Genomic DNA, 20,822 nt, shown 5'->3' on the forward strand with positions numbered 1-20,822 from the left:
CAGCTAAATATGTTCTCTAATGATTTGCTTCAGATCTGTGACTGCCTTTTGCGCAATTTCCCGGCCGCTGGCTTCATTATCCCTGCCTCCTTGGAACAAAGCGTCTTCACAGGCTGGCCTTTTTTTCCCCTGCATAACACAGACAGCGAGTATGTGTGCGAGGGAAGTAATGGTTCCCTCTTGGAGGGACACACAATAGAGCCCCTTTGTCAGGGCACAGGAGTTAAAGTGATTGGAAAACCAAATCTCTGCTAAGAAAGAGTGTTAATTGACCACAGCTCACTCTTCCTAATCAGTCCATAATAAATGAGCGGTCGAAGCACTTTGTTTCAGTCATGCTACTGTTGTTGTAGCTGCTGTCTGTTTTTTGGTGTTCTTGTTGTTGTTGCAGCTGCTGCTGTTGTTCGGCTCCTCCTTCTCTGGCCTTAATGCTCTGTCTCAATATGTCTTTAATGGCTGAAAAGGACAGCTCCCATTAACTGGGACTTCTGCTTTTACTGGTGAAGGCAGGCTTTGCAGGAATAACTTGTAGAAATGATATGGACTTAATATCAATCAAAAATCATAGCAATATCAAAAATACATTTGAAAAATAAAGTTACATTGTTGGAATCAAACTGAGGGATGTTTTTAAATGTATCTCTGAAAGACAACCCCTCTTCTCTGTTTAGTTAGAATTTCCATCGGCTATATCAATGTAAAAATCATACTACTTTTCCTACCTAAAAATAATAACATATATTTTATTGTATTTCAATTATGGCTGTACCACTTTAATCAACTTTTCTTTTAACAAAACCAAAGAAAAGTAGTAGATGTTATCCATTAATGTTATTCGGTAGGCAGGTATCAGTAAAAGAAATAAAGTGCGAAATTTTTTCAACTCAGGCATAGAAAGTCTCTCAGCAGAGCAGATGCATGTGTGTTTATGTGTAAAAGAGAGGTAGATAGGTAGAAAGACATCAAGAGAGTAAAACAAAGACGGACACACACATAAAGAGATACTAAAACATAGCCACAGGGGCAGGTTCTGACCTGTGTCTGAAGAAGGGCATTTGCGAATTGTGAAGATGGAGCTGAGGTCCTCTTCTTCCTCCGGGAGGCCCTTCTGCAAACGCTGAAGCTTCCTGAGGCTCTCGCTGCGCTGGTGCTTCATGGAACGCACATGCTGAATCAGGTTGAGCTTGGCCTTGGTCGAGTAGTTACACAGCACACAATGGTAGTAGCAGGCATCACCCTCCACCGCGTTTTCGTGCTGCTGCAGGTGCTGTGGGAGGGCATGGAGAGAGAGAGAGAGATAGAGAAAGAAAGGAACACAGAGAATGAGAGAGAAAGAGGTTATTGTAGATGGCAGATAGCTGGCTAGGCACCACCGACTCACTTTCGCTCAAACAGTTGGCAAATGAACAAATCAATTCCCAATCACAGCCCTGTTGTTTAACATCCAGACCTCTTCCACTTCAGGACAACTGTTTGGACTGCGCACTTTGTCTGCGTGAGTGTCTGTATCAGTGGGCTAACAGGACAGGAGAGGCCTGGGAGGCACGCAAATCTCAGGGGCCCAAGGGCGGGCAGGAATCGCATCAGCCACCCTTCAGAAGCTATGGGTCTACAAGCTCACAGACGGAAGGGAGCATTGATCCCCTTCACTCAACAGAAGCCTCCCGTCTCTGAAAAGGAAACTCCAAACATCTGCTTGTTTCACGCATGGGATACTAAATATTGATCATGGTGAGTTAAATCCTCGCTCTCTCATAGAGAAAGAGAGGCAAAGTCAGCCGGTGGTGAGGCAGGAGGGGGATTTAGTACATTCTGAGAGACAGTGGAACATTCCACAACAGGAGGACAACCTTCAGAGGACAGGAAATCAGCACTCGTATTGACCTATCAACCCCAGAACTTCCTTCAAGACTCAACAGAGGGCCTAGTTCAGCCTTCAGCCCACCCTCCGTAGTGTCACAACATGCCTAACACCCTGTAGTGACACCATACCACCACAACCTCTTGTCACACCGCAGACCTCCAGTCTAATTACCTCCTGCTTGGCTCAATCAATGATGCAAGGCCAACACAATATGGCTGGGCCTGGTGTGAGCAACAGAGTTATTGACCACCATCCTAAAGCATCACACAGATTGTTTCTGCATGTTTACAATGAAACCCCCAGACTCAGTATGGCCACTTGTGTCAAGCCTGTCATGTGCCGCTCCTAATATCAAACTCTGGAGTCTCACTGTGGGTTTCTGTGGCTGCAATCAATGTCAATCACCAAAAGTTTTCCTCTTTTTACTCTAATCTCCTTGGCCCCTGTGTCTCCTGTGAGGCATGCTCAGGGAACAACAAAAATATGGTAATACTGTAATAGTGCTAATATTATATTATATTAGTTAATATAATTTGAAAATGATTATTATTATTATCTAACCAGGGAAAATGCACTGATAAATATTAATCTGCAATAAGACAAAGCTAATTACTGAAATCATTAACTGTGCTGAAAACTAGTAATTAAAGCTGGGTCTACTAACTATTTTAAGTTTTACTACCAATTCTGCATTTAAAGACCATACACCTCCATGTGTTCTTTTACATTGTACATCAGGCTTACACTTAGATAGCAGTTAAGAAAACTGAACCGTTTATGAATTAGACATTGAACTGTCCTGTCTTGCATAGTATAGCCTGTTTAGCTGGCCGGAAAATGTAAAAGCAATGGAGCCATTAGACATTTAACCACATTACATCTAAATCAGGTGTTGACAGGCTGGTGAAAAAAAGTCATAACAATATTATGCCTCCCTAAAATGCTCTTGTCCCTTTCTCCTAATGTTTAATTTTCTGGCAATATTGTAATATTGCTATGGGGTTTTCTGAGCTATTGTGTTTCATTCTCTTTGGTTTCATATTTCTCACTTCTACACCTAAAATGTGCATTAAGACACCGCTTCCAGGAAAAGGAATAGGAGGTTTTTTTCCCCCTCCTTTTTGTGAGCCCCACAGCTCGGTGTAATAGAGTTATTAGGTGATTGTAAAAGGCTCTGTGTCTCTGTGTGCTCTCCTTTCTCGCCTCATTTTAAGCCATCCATGATGTCATGAATAGGTGTTGGTGGATATTGTGGGAGCCCTCCTCCTTTTCCTCTGTGCACAAATATTGCATCAGAACTATGGTAGAGAGAAACATGAGAGACAGATTCAGTTATAGATAACACAAAATCCATCATGCAAACTGCTTTTAGTCAGAGCAGATGTCTTGAATTAAAAAAAAGGGGGAAAAAAGGAGTTCTTGCCGCAAATGACTCAAGGATCCAAAAATCTACAAGAAGACAAGTTTAAAAAAATGACAGCACCTGACCGAAACTTCAAAGCTAGTCTCAAGAGGTAGGAAAAAAATCCTGGGAGTTTTATAGTTTCCCATAAAAAACACAGGGTTTATATAGGAGTGAACCTGAGACCGCCTGCCCCAGAATCGGCCATAATTCACTATAAACCTGACTAGCCAGGAAGATGGCCTCAACAGGGCCAAAACTGGCCTGCCCCAGTGCTTGTAGCTCTGTCTACAATGTCAAATGGTTACACCTGTAAACCACCACTTTCACCATCTCTGCACTAGCCATGACCCAAGGCAGTCTGGGGCATTTTAGAGTCAGTGAGCGAGGTAAAAGATCAAACCAATGAGTGATCAGTGAGGTGGCCCCCTGCTCTTTCAGTATTCCAGGGAGAAGAACAGCATAGCCTGGCCCATGAGAACAAAACCCCACTGATCATCACACGCAGTGACTTTCTCGAACATGGATTCTCACTGGATTCCGTAGCAATTATCCATGTGAGAGACTCCTAGGATCATATCTGAGAGCCCAAACACAGTATGGACACAGTACACTCCATCACCCTCTCTGGTTCACACACACTCACACACACACACACACACACACACACGTTGAATGTGAAACATAATAATGCATGAGACACGGCCTATGTCTGTTTCCTATGAACCTGCAATGAAGCCCCTAGTTGATAAATCACCTACAACTGGAGTGCAGGAATTTGGCGGCTTAATGAAAAAGTCATGTTGAGCTGGGAGGAGTTATCGGCATGGCTCTGGGGTTTCTAAGCGCCCTATCGAGGCCCCAACAGGAGAGGAGCTGTGGAGCATAATCGGGGGAAACTGGCTGGGCCAGTGGCATGGATTCAATATCACTGAACTGTCTGGGAATTTACAGCAGTCATATAGATTCAGCTGACTAAGTACAAATGTGTGACGGCCTAGAAGGCAGTGATGTACTCAATAGTGCATAGGAGACATGCTGTGTGCATATGAATGTACTTTATGTGTGGTCTGATTTAACAGATAAGATCACAAAGATATATTGATTGTGGGTGCCTTAAAGGCATCTTGAAATACTTTAGTCACATTGTGAGTCGTATTGCAGTGTTTTAAAAGAAAGACGCAAGTCCTCTGAAATCCACTATTGTAAAATCTGAGGCTGGTTAAATGACCGGAAATGATAATTAACTACCTTTAAAAGATGTTTACATTTAACATGATAGATCACATTCAGTTTGGTTTTTCCACTTAAAGGTGCGGTTCCAGGCTTTTTTATACTGTGGTGGTTTTCATGGTTTAAAAATGCAATCACAGATTTTCAAGCCTCTCTCTTCTATGGAGCACCTTATCTCTTTCTGTGGAGGCTGAAGCAGTGCTCTGTGCTTTTTCAGGTAAAGAGGGACAGGGGCGGTGTGGGCACCACCCCATCCTCTCTCTCATAACTCTACAGTGCACCTTGCCCTCTGAGTGGGCAATACATGCCTGTATCAGTTTCACCACCCACCCAGAGCACTGCATACATCTGCATTTCCATCCACTTAAATGCAAAGTAAAAGTGCACCTTTAACACAAAACAGTGTGGTTGCTGAGAGAGCCCAACTAACACAAGATAGAGGTGGGTATTACTGGAAGGGTGGAAGAGAGAAAGGGAGCCGGTAATTCCAAAGAATGGCTCCCAATGGAGCTGTATAATACAGCATGTACACGCAACAAACACATACAAAAGTATAGACAAAAAGAACATCAGAAATGTACACACATAAACATGCACACATGCACATACAGACTCATACACGCAGCCACATACCATTATGATCACACCCTAATTTCCACCATTAAATTTGGCAGTGCTGTTAATACAAAATTAATGCATTAAAACAGATGACTATCTGTGAGCTAAATAGCTATCAATTCTAAGAGAGCTGCCAAATTCCCTCTGTGAGAGAGCCAGTGAGTATCTGCCTGGATATTGCTTTGTAACTGCCTCCCTGATTCTCGGCACTAAAAGCTGGTGTCTCTGTGTGTGTATGTATGTGTGTCTTCATGGGAGGCTTACACAGGTTAGATAACTGCAATTTACACCTGGCGCCATGCAATGCACTGCAATAGAGCAGACTGGTTTACGTATTTGAATGAAAAAATTGTATCCTCTATAATAACAGTGGTAGAGTCAGGTTTTCTCTATCACCTGAGAATAAAATGTACAAAATAGTTCCGAGCTTGAGACGTGTTAGAATATGTCAACCAGGACCTTTCGTATTCAAACATAGTGATGTCATGGCAGCAACTATAACAAATGAGGTAACTGTATTTCATTCTGAAGGGAGACAATGTAATGTGCCTGTCGGGCTGAAAAACACACCGTGGCCAAAGGGAGAAGAAAACAATCTTGTGCGTCTCACTGTGTGACAACTGTGGCCATCGTATGCATGTACCGTAGAGTATATGTTGCTATCTTCTTGTATCAAATTGCTCCCAAATGAGAACATCTGAAAAGTTAGTTGCCCGGAGGCAGCCTAATTCTGAAGGTTATAAATCAGAATTAAATTAAATTCAAAAACATTATTTCAATGATGAGGATTAAGTTTGGGGTTAGGGTCTACACAACGAAAATAATTTAATGTAATGACCCCTTCGTTCCCAGCAGCAGTGTATTTGTGCATGTGCAGAGATTTGTTGGGGACTTGATTCTCATAAATCTGCACTCTGGGATTCCCCTGGAACGTAAGCAGGTTATTTAGGAAAGCACAGCAGAGTGAATGAAGTCAGTGAGTGCTTGCAGCTTGGCCTCTGATTCCCTGTCTGCCAGCAGCACGAACAACAGCTCCAACCACAGAGGCCCCACTGGGTGCCAAATGCGGTGGCTGCTTTGAATTAGCCACTGCAAGCTGCAACATGCCTAAAAGTTAGGTTGTGGCTTAAGGGGACTGTGTATTCCAGGCCCAAACTGCCTACCTACTGCTTCCTGAACCTCATCCCCACCCTTGTTCTTTCTTCTCCTTTACTTTTCTTAATCCCCTGCCACCCCTCCACCGAATCCTGTCCCTCTGTCTCAAAGCCCCATAATGTGCTAAGTTGCTTCCTCTACTGCCTTGCTTTAGAAATGATCCATCACTACCGGTGAATAAAAACAGACTGCATATTTGTCTCTGGGAGGAAGAGAGAAACAAAACGGACCTCTGTGTCGTAAGGGAGGGCAGCGAGGTAAAGATGGATCGCTGTAGGTGTCCTTGGAGAGGATGACTTAACATAGGCCTATGAAACAAAGTAGCCGGGGAGGGGTCATAGAGACACTTAAAGACAATGCAGCTCCTGGTGCTCCACACCCACCACTCTTACTTACTTTAACATTAAATAAAGCAATAATTATTGAATTCCGTTTGAATGAGTAAGATGCTAGAAAGTAAACAATGGGAACATAATTGCAGAGGGAAGGCAATCAATGCAGGCAGTCATTTGGGCCATGTTGATTGTGTAGGCTGCTGTATGTGCTCTGCGTGTGCGTAAGTGTGTGCGCATTTGTGTAGCCGTTGCAAATCTAAGGTGAGCTGAGGGGAGTATGTGCTGTGACAAGGAGCTGAGTAATACACTCTCCCATACGCACGCACAAAACAAGAGTTGGGTAATCCCTCCTTCAATAATGACCCAGGGCTGTAAACAATAGCTCTCAATCAGCTGATCAATGTGTCCACATAATTCATGTGCGAGTCACTGTCTTTGAAAGGGGAGGAGGAGGAGGATAAGCAAGCGGGCGGTAGAGAGATCAATGCCCTGTGTGGTGATAACGAGCCTGGGCCTATGCCCACAGGAGCCCCACACTGGCGTCCAGGGTCTCTCTCATTAAGAACATTTGGATAAGCATGGCTATACATACATAATGTGCACTTCTAATCGCAGCCAGATAAACACATTTCCCCCCTTCTTAATGAGCTTGGTCCTGCTTTTGTGACACACAGCGATGACTCCAAAACAGGCAGGAAATGATGTCAATCCACAAATAAGAAAAAAACAACAACAGTAAAGCAAATTAACAGCAAGCTGTTGGCCTCCTCTTTCAGTAGCTAATTAACAGCTTAACCTCCTGGTGCTTTTATGAAAGCCATGCTGGGAGGAGCTTGCCAAAATTGCAGTACAATAAGACTGCCTGCAGGAGGCGAAAGCAGGGTGGAGCCATGGGGGTACCCAAACAACTGTTACAGCCACTTGATGACATGTGTACTGGCAAGGTACCATCTGGAAGCTGAATAGGGCAAATCAGGACCTGCCCTGGCCCTTCTCTCCATTACCCACAGCACTGTGTCAACATCACAACCCTCCATTTTGGACAGCGGTGACAATAATTACTTGAACAGGGCTGGGGAAGAACATTTTTTGATTTTCATTTTAGTAAAACCAGAGGCACACAGCCGGCTGAGATTCAGATTTTGAGTTTGAATAATAGTTCATTGCATCAGTGTTTTGCCACCACTCTTGTTACAATAACAACTCATGACATTAGGGAAAAAAAGAACAGGCTTTGTGTTGTAACAAGTCTTTTGGCTGTCATAGTGCTGGTAAGAAAACAGATAATACAAAACGGGAGTATCACTATCACTAAAACTGTAAAAGCTACTACAAAATGTTCACAAGAGAGATAGAAAAACAAGCATGTATCTGGAAAAAACGCACCTGCTTTAAACTTCTCTGACTATTCTTCACAAGTAGACAACGATGAATGCATCCAGCGGCCACTAATATTACCCTAAAAACCACTCCCTGTCTTCTGGCTAAGAAATTGGTCCAATATCACATCTAGGTCTTGTACTGTTTCCGTGTTTGCAACTTTTTCAAATGCTTCCTGCGAGCTGTAGTGTTTGCAATGCAAACCACAGCAATATCTGACGATGTTATGGCTACAGACACCTAAAGCTATCAATCAAACATAATCCTCTTTTATATCCCTGACTTCCATGTGATTTAGAAGAAAATCTCAACACTGTATAAAAGGCATCACACTGGTTTTCTGAACAGAGCTATATAGGGCTGCTGCATGGAAGTGCGTGTGCATACTAGATGAGAGCAAGATGACTGACTACCTAGATCTGGCTGTACTGTTAGTAGGTCACTGATGTGTTAGTAGGGTAAAGGCAGAGGCAGCCCTTCACCCACACAGCTGACAAGAGCCTCCAACACCTCACTGCTTCTCATTTGTCACTTGCAAGCTAGACAATGGCAGTGTGGCCTTGTGGAGCCACTGCAAATGTGGGCAGCAAAAAAGCTTGCTGGACGGAGACGAAGGATGAAAAAGAGTTGTGGTGAACAAGCCCAGGAAGAGTGAGGGAGATGGCGAGTCGGGGGATAGGAGGGTGTTGGATTAAGATACAGGCAAACACCACTTGTAATGATTAATGCAGTCAGTGAGAATTAAATTCAGAGCAGGAACATTACCCAAACACAATTAGTCCTCGAGAACAAACATCAGACTATGCCGTGAATGCAGATTCATTGCCATATCATCGTGAAGGAGTAGCCATCAGAAGTCAAATGAACACTGGAGGTAAAACTTAACATGTCTGACGGGGGCCTTCTAGAGAGTCAATGTTACGATTATGTGTCCTCTTTCCCACCTTGCTGGCTACTATGACCAGGAAAAAGCCCTTAAATGTGCCCACAGCAGTAGGGGTGACCAAAAGCCATGCTTACTGAACTGCAGGTCTGCCCACGCTCTTGCTTCTAAGCCTATTGTCATTAGCTGATCTCCTGTTCCACCTTTTCGCTGACGTAACGGCAGAGAGGAGACACAGAATACAGTCTCCTCAGGCTTGTATTATCTAGCTTTCACCTCTGGCGTTCTCAGTTTGGTAGTGTAAATATTTCATTACCACATAATTGGTTGCTGCTTCAGGCTACGCAATAAGGCTGTGATAGCTGTAACACTGTATGTTTTCTGACTATCCTGTATCCTTTTTTATGTAAAATTCATAGAAATGTGTTTTGAGGAGACGATGTTTGAGATCCCGTAAGGGGAAATGTTTAGTTGTTCATGCACTGCCCTCGCACAAGCTCGCTAGAGACACCAGCTAATTAAAAACAGTGATGATGTGCTCAGCCAGTGTCAATATTTAACCCAGTCTTACGCAGCTATCTTTATTAGCAGCATTGCGCTGACAAAAGGAGCAACATGGCCTTTGAGAGGTCCTCTTCTTAAAATGAAAATTAATGGGGTGGAGTGGGGTTGAGTGGAGGTGAATATACAGAGTGGGTCTATATGTGGGCTTATTTGCATGGAACATGAAGTACCTTGTTGGAGTGAAACTGCTGTTGAGGGTTCTTCAAGCAATTCATACACCAAACACCCACCATTTTCACCTGTCAACTCTTCCAAACAGGGCAACTAAAAAGCTGCAACTTTAATGAGTGAAACCCCACGACATTGTACGTTTGGTGTGGACTATAAACTAGAGATAAAAAGCTAAACCGTTTAAGTGGTGTGAAAAATATCATTGCTTCCTCACTCTGGATTATTTCGAGTATCAGGGTCTTTGTGCAATAATAAAAAAAATACTACACACATCCTTTGAACCTTAAGCTATTACCTTTTTGAATTAGATAATTAAAATGCAGAAAATAAACAGCTGTTGTCCCCCCTCATAAGGACCAGATTTTGATTTTCTACATAAGACCAATATTAGCCTGTGACCTATGCCCAAAGGGAGGTAGTGCACTTGTGTTGAAAAATGGTGCTCTGTGCAGCTTCCCATGAGTATAGCCAACTCTATCACTAATACATATGGGCCTTGCTAACACAGATTTCTTTGCAGGGTCATTCTGTTGGGCATGCTCATTAGCAAAAGAAAAAAACACATAACTGCACTTTCCATAAAAATGAAACAAAAGTGCTCATTGATCAGGGTGATCAATTGAGGATCAATAACCTAAACCCTCATCATTCCCAGTGCAGCATAATTGCAGCTGAGATATAGTTGTCATCACTAAAAATCAAACACAGACCAGACTAATTGGAAGAGGCCTATTGCTTTGGTCATGCTGGCAAAAAGCTTTACAAAGCCCCAGAAAGACTTCTGTTGGCCCGTCATTGGAGCTTCCCAAAATAACTGCTCATGCCATTAGCAAGTGTCATCATGGAGGTCATTGTGCTGGCTGCCCATTTGGGGACATTTAATACAGGGCATAGCAAGCTACCACACAAGAGAACTTTGTATCCCTTCTCATGTAACTTGTGCACGTAAGTTATAAGATCACATTAAGCCCCAATTTTATAGGACAACTTGTGATTTTAATCTAATGTTTTGGAGGAATGTCCTTATTAGACAATTTGTTGCTGACCTTTGTGTTAAGCAGTGGTCAGAAATCAGTCATTTTCCACTCCAGTAGTTGAGCACTGTAAAGAGGCTTAGAGAGCTGGTAAAGTAAAGAGGCGTGCCTGATATAATAGATATTTCACAGGCTGGCATCACAGCCAAGCTGCCCTTACTGGCTACACCATATACACTGCTCAATCGTGCAAAAAATCTCAAACTATACTTCAAAGCTTACCACTTTTCCCCTTCCTGTTTATTGATTACATAGAGCTCTTGTTCAGTAATTGTGCAGTAAATCAAGCATGGTGAGCACTAATCTCAACCCCGGGAGGAAAGTGTTAAAGGTAAAACCTGCTGAAAAGTGCATAATTACGGAGCTCTGTTCAGCCAGGAGAGAGGATATACTCCTCCCTCTCACATTTCTCACACACTGCCTGCCTGCGCAACCAGAGGCAGCAGGGAGAGGGGTTGGCAGAAGAGCAACGGGAAGTGTATACAGTTTCTAACCACCTCTCACTCCCTCCCTTACTCTTTCAATCCTTCTCCCTCTCGATGCATTCCCAACCAAAGCGCCGGGGGCACCATGCTTGTAAAGAAACCACAGCCTTTTGAGTGCCTCTTGTATTTACAAACGGAGGCATGTTGGAATCAAAGGCATTACCACATGACATAACACATTAAACAGTTGGCAGATTGAGAATTTATAGACTGAATAGATAGTGAGTGGGGTAAACAGGAGTAGTCCCATTGTTGGATCAGTTTAACTAGCTATACTTGGTATGAGAGCCAAACTTACCTAAACCAGAGTACAAGATAGGAGTCAACTGCAGCAGCTCCCTCCTTTTCCTTGCTTTGCCTTCCCTCTTAACACACAGCTCAGGCTATACTCCAGGTGGAGACAGCTATCACTTTCCCATCAACTTCCTGTTCCTCTTGTCTCTCCGCCCCCCTTTTCTCTCCGCTCTCTCACTCCCAGCTGCACAACTTGGTTTTCTGTGCCATGTTTGAAGAAATACAAAGCTGTATCTTTTCCCCAATCTTCTGAAGTACTAAAATCTGCAGTTAAGAGATTTTTTTTCTCTCCTCATCCCTCCTTCTCTTATCCCCCTCCCCCAACACTTTCCCCATGTTGCTGTTCTGCCTAATCTCACCTCAGTTTTTATTTCACCCTCATCAGCAGGGACCTAAAAATAAATGATAAATGGAATATGATATTTTAAAGCCTTATCTCTTATCTGTTCTTACAGGGGAATAATAGGGTAGTTAATCCTGCAGATCCTACTCAAATTGATTAATCAGCACACGCGGACAATCAAATAAATGATTAATATTCCCCAGTCCTGTGGTCGGACAGTTACCCCTGAAACCATCAGTAATAATTCAGTAACCCTTCCCAGACCACAGGCTGCAGCTAGTCAGCCTCACTCAGCATCAGCCCTCTGATGTTCAGCAGGACTTTGAACTCCCCGCACAGAAACTCAGACACACCAGGGGTAAGACAATCTACAGTCTACTCTCCCTCAAACCCTCGTACAATGCCCCTGCCTACCTGATCAAACTCACACACTATACACTATATATATAAAACAAATTTAAGGAAGAACAGCAACATAAAAGAAGAGAAGGGGTGCTTCGTGTAACTGCTGCATACCCTCACACTACTGAGGGAGGCTATAGAAACATATCTGTATTCTCTTTCCCAGTGACTGTAAAGATATGATACACATACAGTAGAAAACATGTGGCCACCTATAATACCCTACCATGCAGTTGTACAAAAACCTGAAGTCGTGTGTTATGTAAGTGCTAGGTAAAGTGCCTAAAATAATAATGCCACCGTGTTCCCACAGCTAGCGAACCAGATGTCTCCAGACACTCACACACAGACAGACTGACAGAGAGACAGGCTGTTTAGCAGCAACTCTCCCAGGCTTCACCACACTGAGCACACCCTGTCCTGCTGGTGGACAAAGAGGAGAATCTCCATTGAAAAAGGCCTTCTTTTCTCTCCCATTACCCGTGCTATTCTCCCTCCCACAGAGGTCAGCGAACAGCCATCTACATGGCGCTCCTCTGCATCTGCCAGCTATAACTGTTCTTAATCAGGGAGAAGGCCAAAGGCAGAGGAGAGCACCTCTCGCTCCCCCACATTTGCACCCAGGCACCGAACGAATGACAGGGGTGGGAGCTGGAGTAGAACGGGAGATATGTGTCTATGTGTATGATTTTGGGTGGGGGTCAGGGGGCGGTACGAGGTAAACAGAGCTTGTATGTGTGGAATGTCTGCTCTGCTCCTAGTGGGCCTTGTAGTGCTATAGCTGTGGATTGTGTGTGTCTCTCTTTGCCAGTGCTTGGACTCATAAACTTATGCAAAGCCAGCACTCTGCTCCAACAAAACACACACGTTTCTACAGCATACACACACTGTCTCACCCCACCCTAACCCCTCCTCTCTGCCGTACAGGAGGCTTGGCCTTTTGTGTTGCGTCTGGCCAGCTGGTTGCCTGAATCAGCATGTGCAGCTGTCTACTGTGACGAACACTACTCTACCGCTACCAGGACACAGTGACTCTTCACTGCATTGCTACATTTTAATATGGCCGGCTGGCATTACTACAGCCATTTAAAATCCGCCTAGGAAGCCACTGACCTCGGGGGAGTTTACACAGGCTGAGAGCAAGTTGAGTTTTAGCTATAACACATATTGATGGCCTTTAACTAGTGTTTGAGAACCTTGGAGGGTAGTGCTATAAGACCTAGACTCACAACTGGGGGAAGACCAAGCTCTAAAGTGTGAGTGGCCATTCAGCACTCTTGCCAATATGCCTTTTGATATATAGCTTTGTCTTTAATAGGTACGAGCATGGTGTGTAGGACAGTGTCATGAAAAAGCCCCAGTTTTATATAAGCGTTACAGTTCACTTTGATCTCTTCTCTTGCTCCACTGTTTATAAATCAGCCACACAAATATTTATGAGCGGAACGAGGAAAATGGCTGGTCTGGTTTGTATCTCTGCCCTCCTTCCCTCCCTCCCTACTGTGTTCCCTCCATCTCCCTGTGGCTGATGTGTGGATGAGGCCACCGCAGACGCAGAGCGAGTGCATAGGCCCCAGGCCACATCCATCATATCTGTTCTGTCTCTGGCTATTGTGTGGCCCCCAGAGAAGGCTGACCTAACCAAACCAAGTAACAGAAAAGACAGCCCATTTAGTACAAATAAAAGAGAAAACAAGCATGTATTACTGGTCACTGGTTGAATTTGTATGAAATGATGCATAATCATTGAACTAGTGCAACGAGTGCATTGCATGTACACAATCAAGATCAAAACCATGCACGTCAACGCAAACGTATGCCTGTGCGTGATGTGTATACACAAAAACATGCATTCCTGCCCCTGATTAATGTATCACTAGTTCATCAGTAACAAAGATCAATTCATTAATACAGCCATGTTCAATACATATCGCCTCTGCCTCCCTTTTACTCCCATCTGTTTCTGCCAGCAACACACACAATGGGACAGGCACAGAGCTTCTGGATCCATACACTTTAATTGCTCCCCCCAGCCCTGACCTCTGATCCAGATCACTCTGATATACAGCATCTCTATTAAATTGGGAAGTAGGTAAATATTCTTCTAATGACCCTCAGTTCTAGCGACACCATTGAAAATGGAGGGGAAAAAAATCAATCTTGTTTTTTTCCTTTTTGCCCTTCACTGACTCTATTAGTTCTGTTTTTATCTAAGGGTTGACTCCAAAAATGTGGAGGGAAACCGAACAGAATGGAGTGTCTACTCTCATTTTGACAGGGCAATGGACTTTACTGAGATGCATTTCGGTAATGAGGAGATTACAAACCTATGCTCAGAAGGAAATATCTTTTGAACGGCATCTCGACTGTCCTTCAAGTAACACATTGGGTTTACTGAGCCAATATAAAAAAGTCAGACAACCTTTATCTAAACTGAGCAGAATGTTGATCCTGCAATCTAGACTCGAGATAATTTAAAAGATAACGTGGAAAGAGACAAACTCCACCAAATGTTACCCATCACGTAGTGTGGGTGCACAAAAAGATGGTGGCTATGTGCATGTGTCTGTGCATGTGTATGCACTGTACAGTAAAAGCTTATGAACAGTATGTGTGGCTGTCTGTGGGCAGGGGTGGGTGGGGGTAGAGAGGGGGTGGTAGTGGTGGACTGGCTTGTCGATCGATGCAGTGATTGGCAGTTAATGGCTTTTCCTGTTCTGCCTTGGTAACCCTGGCCTGATGGCTGTTGCTTCTGATCAGAGATGGCAGATGGTGTTTGATTTTCGTATATAAACCCCTGACTTTGTGGAGATGGCTTCATCATGTTTAATGATTTAAAAGTTAAGTTGAATACTGGGAATACTGCAATGCTGGATCTCTCATCTAAAAAGCCCTAACCTCCTTTCCAGATGTAAGAACTGATCTCTCTTAACTACATGCACATAAGATTGTTAGTACTCTGCTATAAGCCACGCAATCCTTCAATGATAAATTATTAGAATGAATTTCACAACACATATGTTTTTCTCTATTTTATGTTATCCAGATTTCAATCCCAGGCCTCATTTTTCAAGCTATTCTGTCACAAACTAGCTCTTGATCTAATATGACCACTCAAAGAATCAAAAATCCCCTAAGATCAAAGATAATCCTAAACACCAAAAGACCTATCACCAAATGGTTCCATCTTTTTCACCCAACCTGTCTGTAATGAAAGTGCATACTAGAAACTGCACCTAGGAAAAATGAGAAAAAGTTGTAAATTGAGGAAAATTGAATGATAAGCTCCATTTGATGTGTAAGAGAAGATGGTAGGAAATCAGAGTACAAACAGCAGGTCCTGAAATCTCAGATTTTTTAGAGTAATTTCATGTTCTAAAGCGTTTTTATATTTTGACACCTCACTAGACCAGTTTCAACTGCTTAAGGCTTATGTCTATGGTTTAAGTCTATTTAATATCCCATTAACTCCAGACATTTTGATATTTCAGTAATTAAATTAAAACACAGAGGCTATACCCTCCATGTAAAAAAAAATGGATCTGGCAGTATGGACAGAGTCCTATCCAAAGCAGTTTTGATACTCACATTGTCTGTAAGTCAACTGTGAAATGATGCTTGCTGAGAAACAGGAAGGTAAGCACAAAAGCACAGGTTGTTTTTTTTGCATGTGATGATGATATTTGTATGACAGATGTGTGTATGTGTGTGTGTGTGAGACAGAGTGAGACAGAGTGAGCGAGTAAGTGAGAGTGTGAGAGAGAGAGAGAGAGATTTAGGTCACACTGGGACTCACAACTGCAAAAATTAATACACCCTCACTCCTGGAACATCAACAAATAATAAAATACTTTGCGTTACAGAACTTATTAAGATGCTCTCTCGCTTTCTCCCTCATGCCTCTCAGCATGCAAATTAATACATTGATCATTTGAATAATAATTTGCATTCCAGATCTCACAATTTTATGTTCAAACTTTAACGGCTCCCAGTGTTCTCATTTAAACAGTAGCTGCACACACAGTCCTTATGGTTCAAATTATTTCAACATGACTATTCCAACCTAACAAGCATAAATTAAGGAAATTCCTATCTAGTGACAGCAATAGGCCATCTGAAGGAAGGATCCAAGTTTGAATTATTCAGCAGTCCTTAATTTTAGGGCTAGTGTTGATTGAATGTGGTGACATTATAAAAAAGAGTTTGTGGGGCTGGCAAGGAAGGCAGTGAGGGATGATAGTATATGATCTGGGAGTAAGCCTAGGAGTTCAGTGGCTATGAAGACTTCCTCTGCTGTCTGCGTCTCTGAAGAGATCTCAGAGTAAAGAGGCCTCTGTAAATCAACGTGAGATTGAAAAGGACTTTATAAAACACAAATGTGTGAAACTGCTTATCCTGAACAAAGGCCTGTACTTCCAGCCCCTTACTTGAACCAGCTTTGGCTAGTAAAACCGTCAGACAGCGTGACCCCCGAGGTTTGCCACATAAATGAAGCAGGGCGAGGTGAAGGTGAGTAAGGAACAGAGATGATATGTTGGGGCGGGACTTAAAGGCAACTTTTTCTTCCTAACGCCACTCTGTCTATTTTGGGCATCAGTTTGTCATGAAGGAATGTGAAGGCCATAAAGTATCGGTGCCCTTGAGAAGCTGAAGAGCATTCTTGTCCCCAACTCTTAAAGCTGTCTCTCTCTCTTTCACTCACTATCACTTTCCCCAACTCACTCCCCCTTTCTTTTATTCCAGCAGTGAGTTTAAAGTAGAACACAGGTGTAGAAGACGGCACCCGTGGGAAAGATAACATTTGGGAACATTCCTGGGGTTAAAAAAGACGTTTTTTTCTGATATTCTTCATCTGGGGAACTATGTAATTGCCTTAGTTCCATGACTACGCCTTTGTCCCCTTTGTGCCTCCACCCCATACTCCCCATCACTACGTCTTACATCACTACCTAGTAATTTCCATATTACAATTTAAACAAGAGATTTTATTCTGTGCTAGTTTTTTCATTTTCATCTTTCCATTTTATCCATCTTTTGTATTGAAGTATAAAAGGCATGATGAGAAAACAAGGTGCAAAATGATCTTTTCCAGGGCCCCCAATAAAAACCGCATGACACCCTGGGCTGCACCGCTTAATTACAAAAGGATGAAATCTTTTCTTCTACATCTGGAGAAAACATTGTCTGCATAACCCTGATAGATTTACAGCTCCCAGTTCTAACCCTGAACTCCAGCACACAGCAATTAGGCAAAACATGGATGGACAACCAGCGCCATGAAATTCAGGAGGAAAAGGCTATTCTCTTTCGGAATTACAGAAAAGGCCTCTGAGGCCCCACTGTTTCAAATAAAAATTCTACACAGAAAACGGTCCTCAGGAAACTGGTGGATGGTTAATTTTTACTCAAGCCTTGATGGTGGTCACAGAGAGGTGAGGCAGACTTTTCACTGCAGAGTGTACTTTATGACAGATTTTGCGCTTCATAACCCATTCAAAAGAGATGGCTTTGAGGAGAGCATGCTCGCAGGCATCAGCATTGCTCTGACCCATCACTAACAACAAACAGCAAATGAAATCCAGGCGAGAAATTGCTGAAGTTCTGCAATCCAACAGTAATCGATGCACCACAAAATGGAAAGACCTTAGGGGCAGATTTGTTAAAACAAAGAAAACCTGGGTAAAACAAAGGCAGTACATGCTCTGCGCACTTAGGAGCAATTTAAATGGCTGCAGAACTGTAAATCAAGCGTGGGTTTGAACCCGGCTGCCTTCCAACAAACAACAAAGCCAAATGGTTATGCAGTTACATAAAGAGCTGCCAAATGCTCTATATGTTGTGCTTAAAAACTTAACTATGAATACATGTATATAAAATATTGTAATATGCTTGTAATATTGTGTTTAGCTACTCAAACGTCCTTTCAGACTTACAAGTGATGATTACAAGAATGGGGGAATAAAACAACAGCCAAGGCCACATATCTATCATTCTGTAAAATGTATCTGTCCCATGACTCTACTCTGTAGGCCAAACCCAAACAGAATGGAGGGTCCCTGTGTGCTCATCCTGGTACCTAAGACCTCCTCCCCTCTCCTCATCTGTCTCTTCACCCTACCTTGCTTTCATGTACAGCTCCGCTGAACACAGACCTCAGAGCTGAGTAGTTTTGTGGCCCTTACCACTCGGAGGCCATTAATCTGGTGGCTTAGCCACTGATGTATTGATGGCACAGAGCCGGTAAGCCTGCCTGCCTTACTCTCTCCATCCCTTCAGCTTAGCAGCTACATAGATTCACAGGAGCCTACATCTGGCCTCATCAAAGCAGTGTTTACCTGCCAATTGCCACTGTTAGTCTTTCAGGTGCGGTGGCTAGAGGTCGGCAGATATATTGACCAGCTGGGCAAAAAAGACCTTTGAGACACCTCATTTAAGCCATGATAGCCACAAAGTGTGTTTGCATGCACTCAAAATACATCCATTGCATCCAAGTTTATGAGCAGCTAAGTCTGGTTTGTTTCAGCGCTTCGAAGCACATGTTCGACTTTCAGCTTACAACTAACACTACAAGAAACAGAGCTTACATTAAGGTGCTCTGTAGACCAGTACAATTACAAAATTAGAAGTAGTAAGAGCATTAGCATTAGTTCTACTATATTAAAATGTCTAATGAGCCTGTATGCAACAGCACACAATTCCAGATTATTAATTTGACAATCAGACAAAACATTTAAACTTGGTTATTGGGGAAGTTTGCTTATTGCAAACCATGAAAAGGCCTTTATTAATCACTTCAGTATGGGTATTCATAGTAATTATTTGTGTACATGTAAATGTAAAGCCAGTCAGCCTATATAAGAACCTATTTTACCACAGTTTGACTACCAAATACATAATAAGTTCATAGGAAATTGTAGAGGTTGCTGATGACATGGAAACCTAAACAGGTCGTTTTGACGAGAAAGCAAAAGGGATACTATCTCTTTGGAATCTTTACAGTGGGGGTGGTGCAGTAAGGAAATTTCTGTAATACCAGTCTCAATAATACCACCTTCTCCTGCAATAACTTGAAAGGGAAGAACTTTATCTTACCGTTTGTCATAAATACAAAATTTAAAGCAATGGAAAGCTTCATGTGTCTTATTTTCTATGGAAGCTAGATCTGTTGATTAATAAGAGAGTCAGTGTGTTGAAAATAATGTGAACAGTACTTTGCTCTTAAGTGAGGAGCAAGGAACTAACAGGTTGACGAGTAAGTATAGAGTTAAATTGTGAAAGCAGACACATGATTTAGCTGAGGAGAATGTTTAGTTTTCTAGCATGATTGGATTAAAGATATTTAACCTTAAGCGGATCCCCATTCTAGACCACCCACTGGTTCACTATCTTGTGTGTGAGTAGTTATGTTTATTAATTTTAAGGGAGACAACAAGTAAAGGTGAAAGGGGGGGAGCAATATAATGCAGATAGAAGCAGAGTTGATTGAGGGGTATAGTCTAAGATGTGCAATGTTTAAGTAGCTGTTTCTTGTATGTAAAACGGGCAATCGGGATAGAAGGTACAAACTGTATCTACACCACACATCACTGCCTGTAGTGACAAAACCATCTACTGTACACAAAGAGGAACTTATCTTTATATTGAATTGTGATGAACCTTGTGTCACAAAACACATATTACCTTGCCTATTCCCTTTCCTTCCTCAAACACCAATCTGCCTTTTCTGCTGATCAGCCTGGAGATAACAGGATCAGCAACTTCCTTGCACATTAGCAGGAGCGTGCTCTACAGCTCTTGTCCAAAAACAAAAAGAATCAAATCAAAACAAACATCATTAACACCAAGTCCCAAGGATCTCCAACTCCCAGCTGATAACACATCATCTCTATTCTTCCTCTATAGCTCTGTGGAACACAGAATGCATCTCTATCGCCACCACAGACCCAGGACGGAGGACCTGCTCTGTAATGCACTGGGCCCTTTTAACTCTGGCAATTGTGGTAAACAGCCATTGAAAAAAAGCTGGGAAAAGGCCAGCCTCCCTTGTCTAAGCAGATTTCTGGTCCCCTTATTTCACTGTTACTTTGTAAATCCCAGCAACAGCCACAGTAGGGCAGTTGCACATACAATCAGCAGCAGCAACAGCAGCAGCAGCAGCAGCAGCAGCTGTGCCACGGGTCAAAGCCCGACCCTTTCCCTGGCCTTCTCAAGGGGTGGGAGCTGGAAGAGTTGTGAAATTCTTGCACACTGCCAAACACTAAGCCCTACAAGCCCCCCTTACTTGCCTGACAGCCCCTCTCTCCAGTCTACCCTTGTTTTCTGTCATATGCCACTCCTTCCTTGTTCCGCCCACCACTCAGAGTAACTGAGATCTGTTTGAGGTAGGACACTAGAGTTCAACACCTGCAGGCAGCTACAGACACAAAAAGGATAACCGGGCTTCAGGATCATGACTGTGTTGACTGAGGAGGTGTTACAGGAGCCCATACAGAATTTAAATACTTCCTTAGTGGGAAGTTCACATGTACATCACTTGTAACAAATCATATCATGAGAACCTCCCTATGAGCAATTAAAATTATACATTTCATGAGCCCTATGTTGTCATCTGCTGGCACTTTAGATTACAAGATTGCTCTGTGTGTGTGCATGTGTGTGT

At 42.9% G+C, this 20,822-nt stretch overlaps 1 protein-coding gene across 3 annotated transcripts in view; it reads right to left on the reverse strand.

Annotated features, from left to right (window-relative positions):
• zfhx3 (zinc finger homeobox 3) overlaps positions 1-20,822 on the reverse strand; it is a 139,544-nt gene that overhangs the window by 60,108 nt on the left and 58,614 nt on the right. For all 3 annotated transcript variants that reach the window (XM_035682186.1, XM_035682185.1, XM_035682184.1), the window contains exon 5: positions 1,036-1,267. In XM_035682186.1, the coding sequence (XP_035538079.1) occupies positions 1,036-1,267 (232 nt within the window). The remainder of the gene's footprint in view (positions 1-1,035; positions 1,268-20,822) is intronic.

This window comes from Morone saxatilis, unplaced genomic scaffold, assembly GCF_004916995.1.
Source record: "Morone saxatilis isolate NCDOM2014 unplaced genomic scaffold, NCSU_SB_2.0 Contig11, whole genome shotgun sequence".
NCBI lineage: Eukaryota > Metazoa > Chordata > Actinopteri > Moronidae > Morone > Morone saxatilis.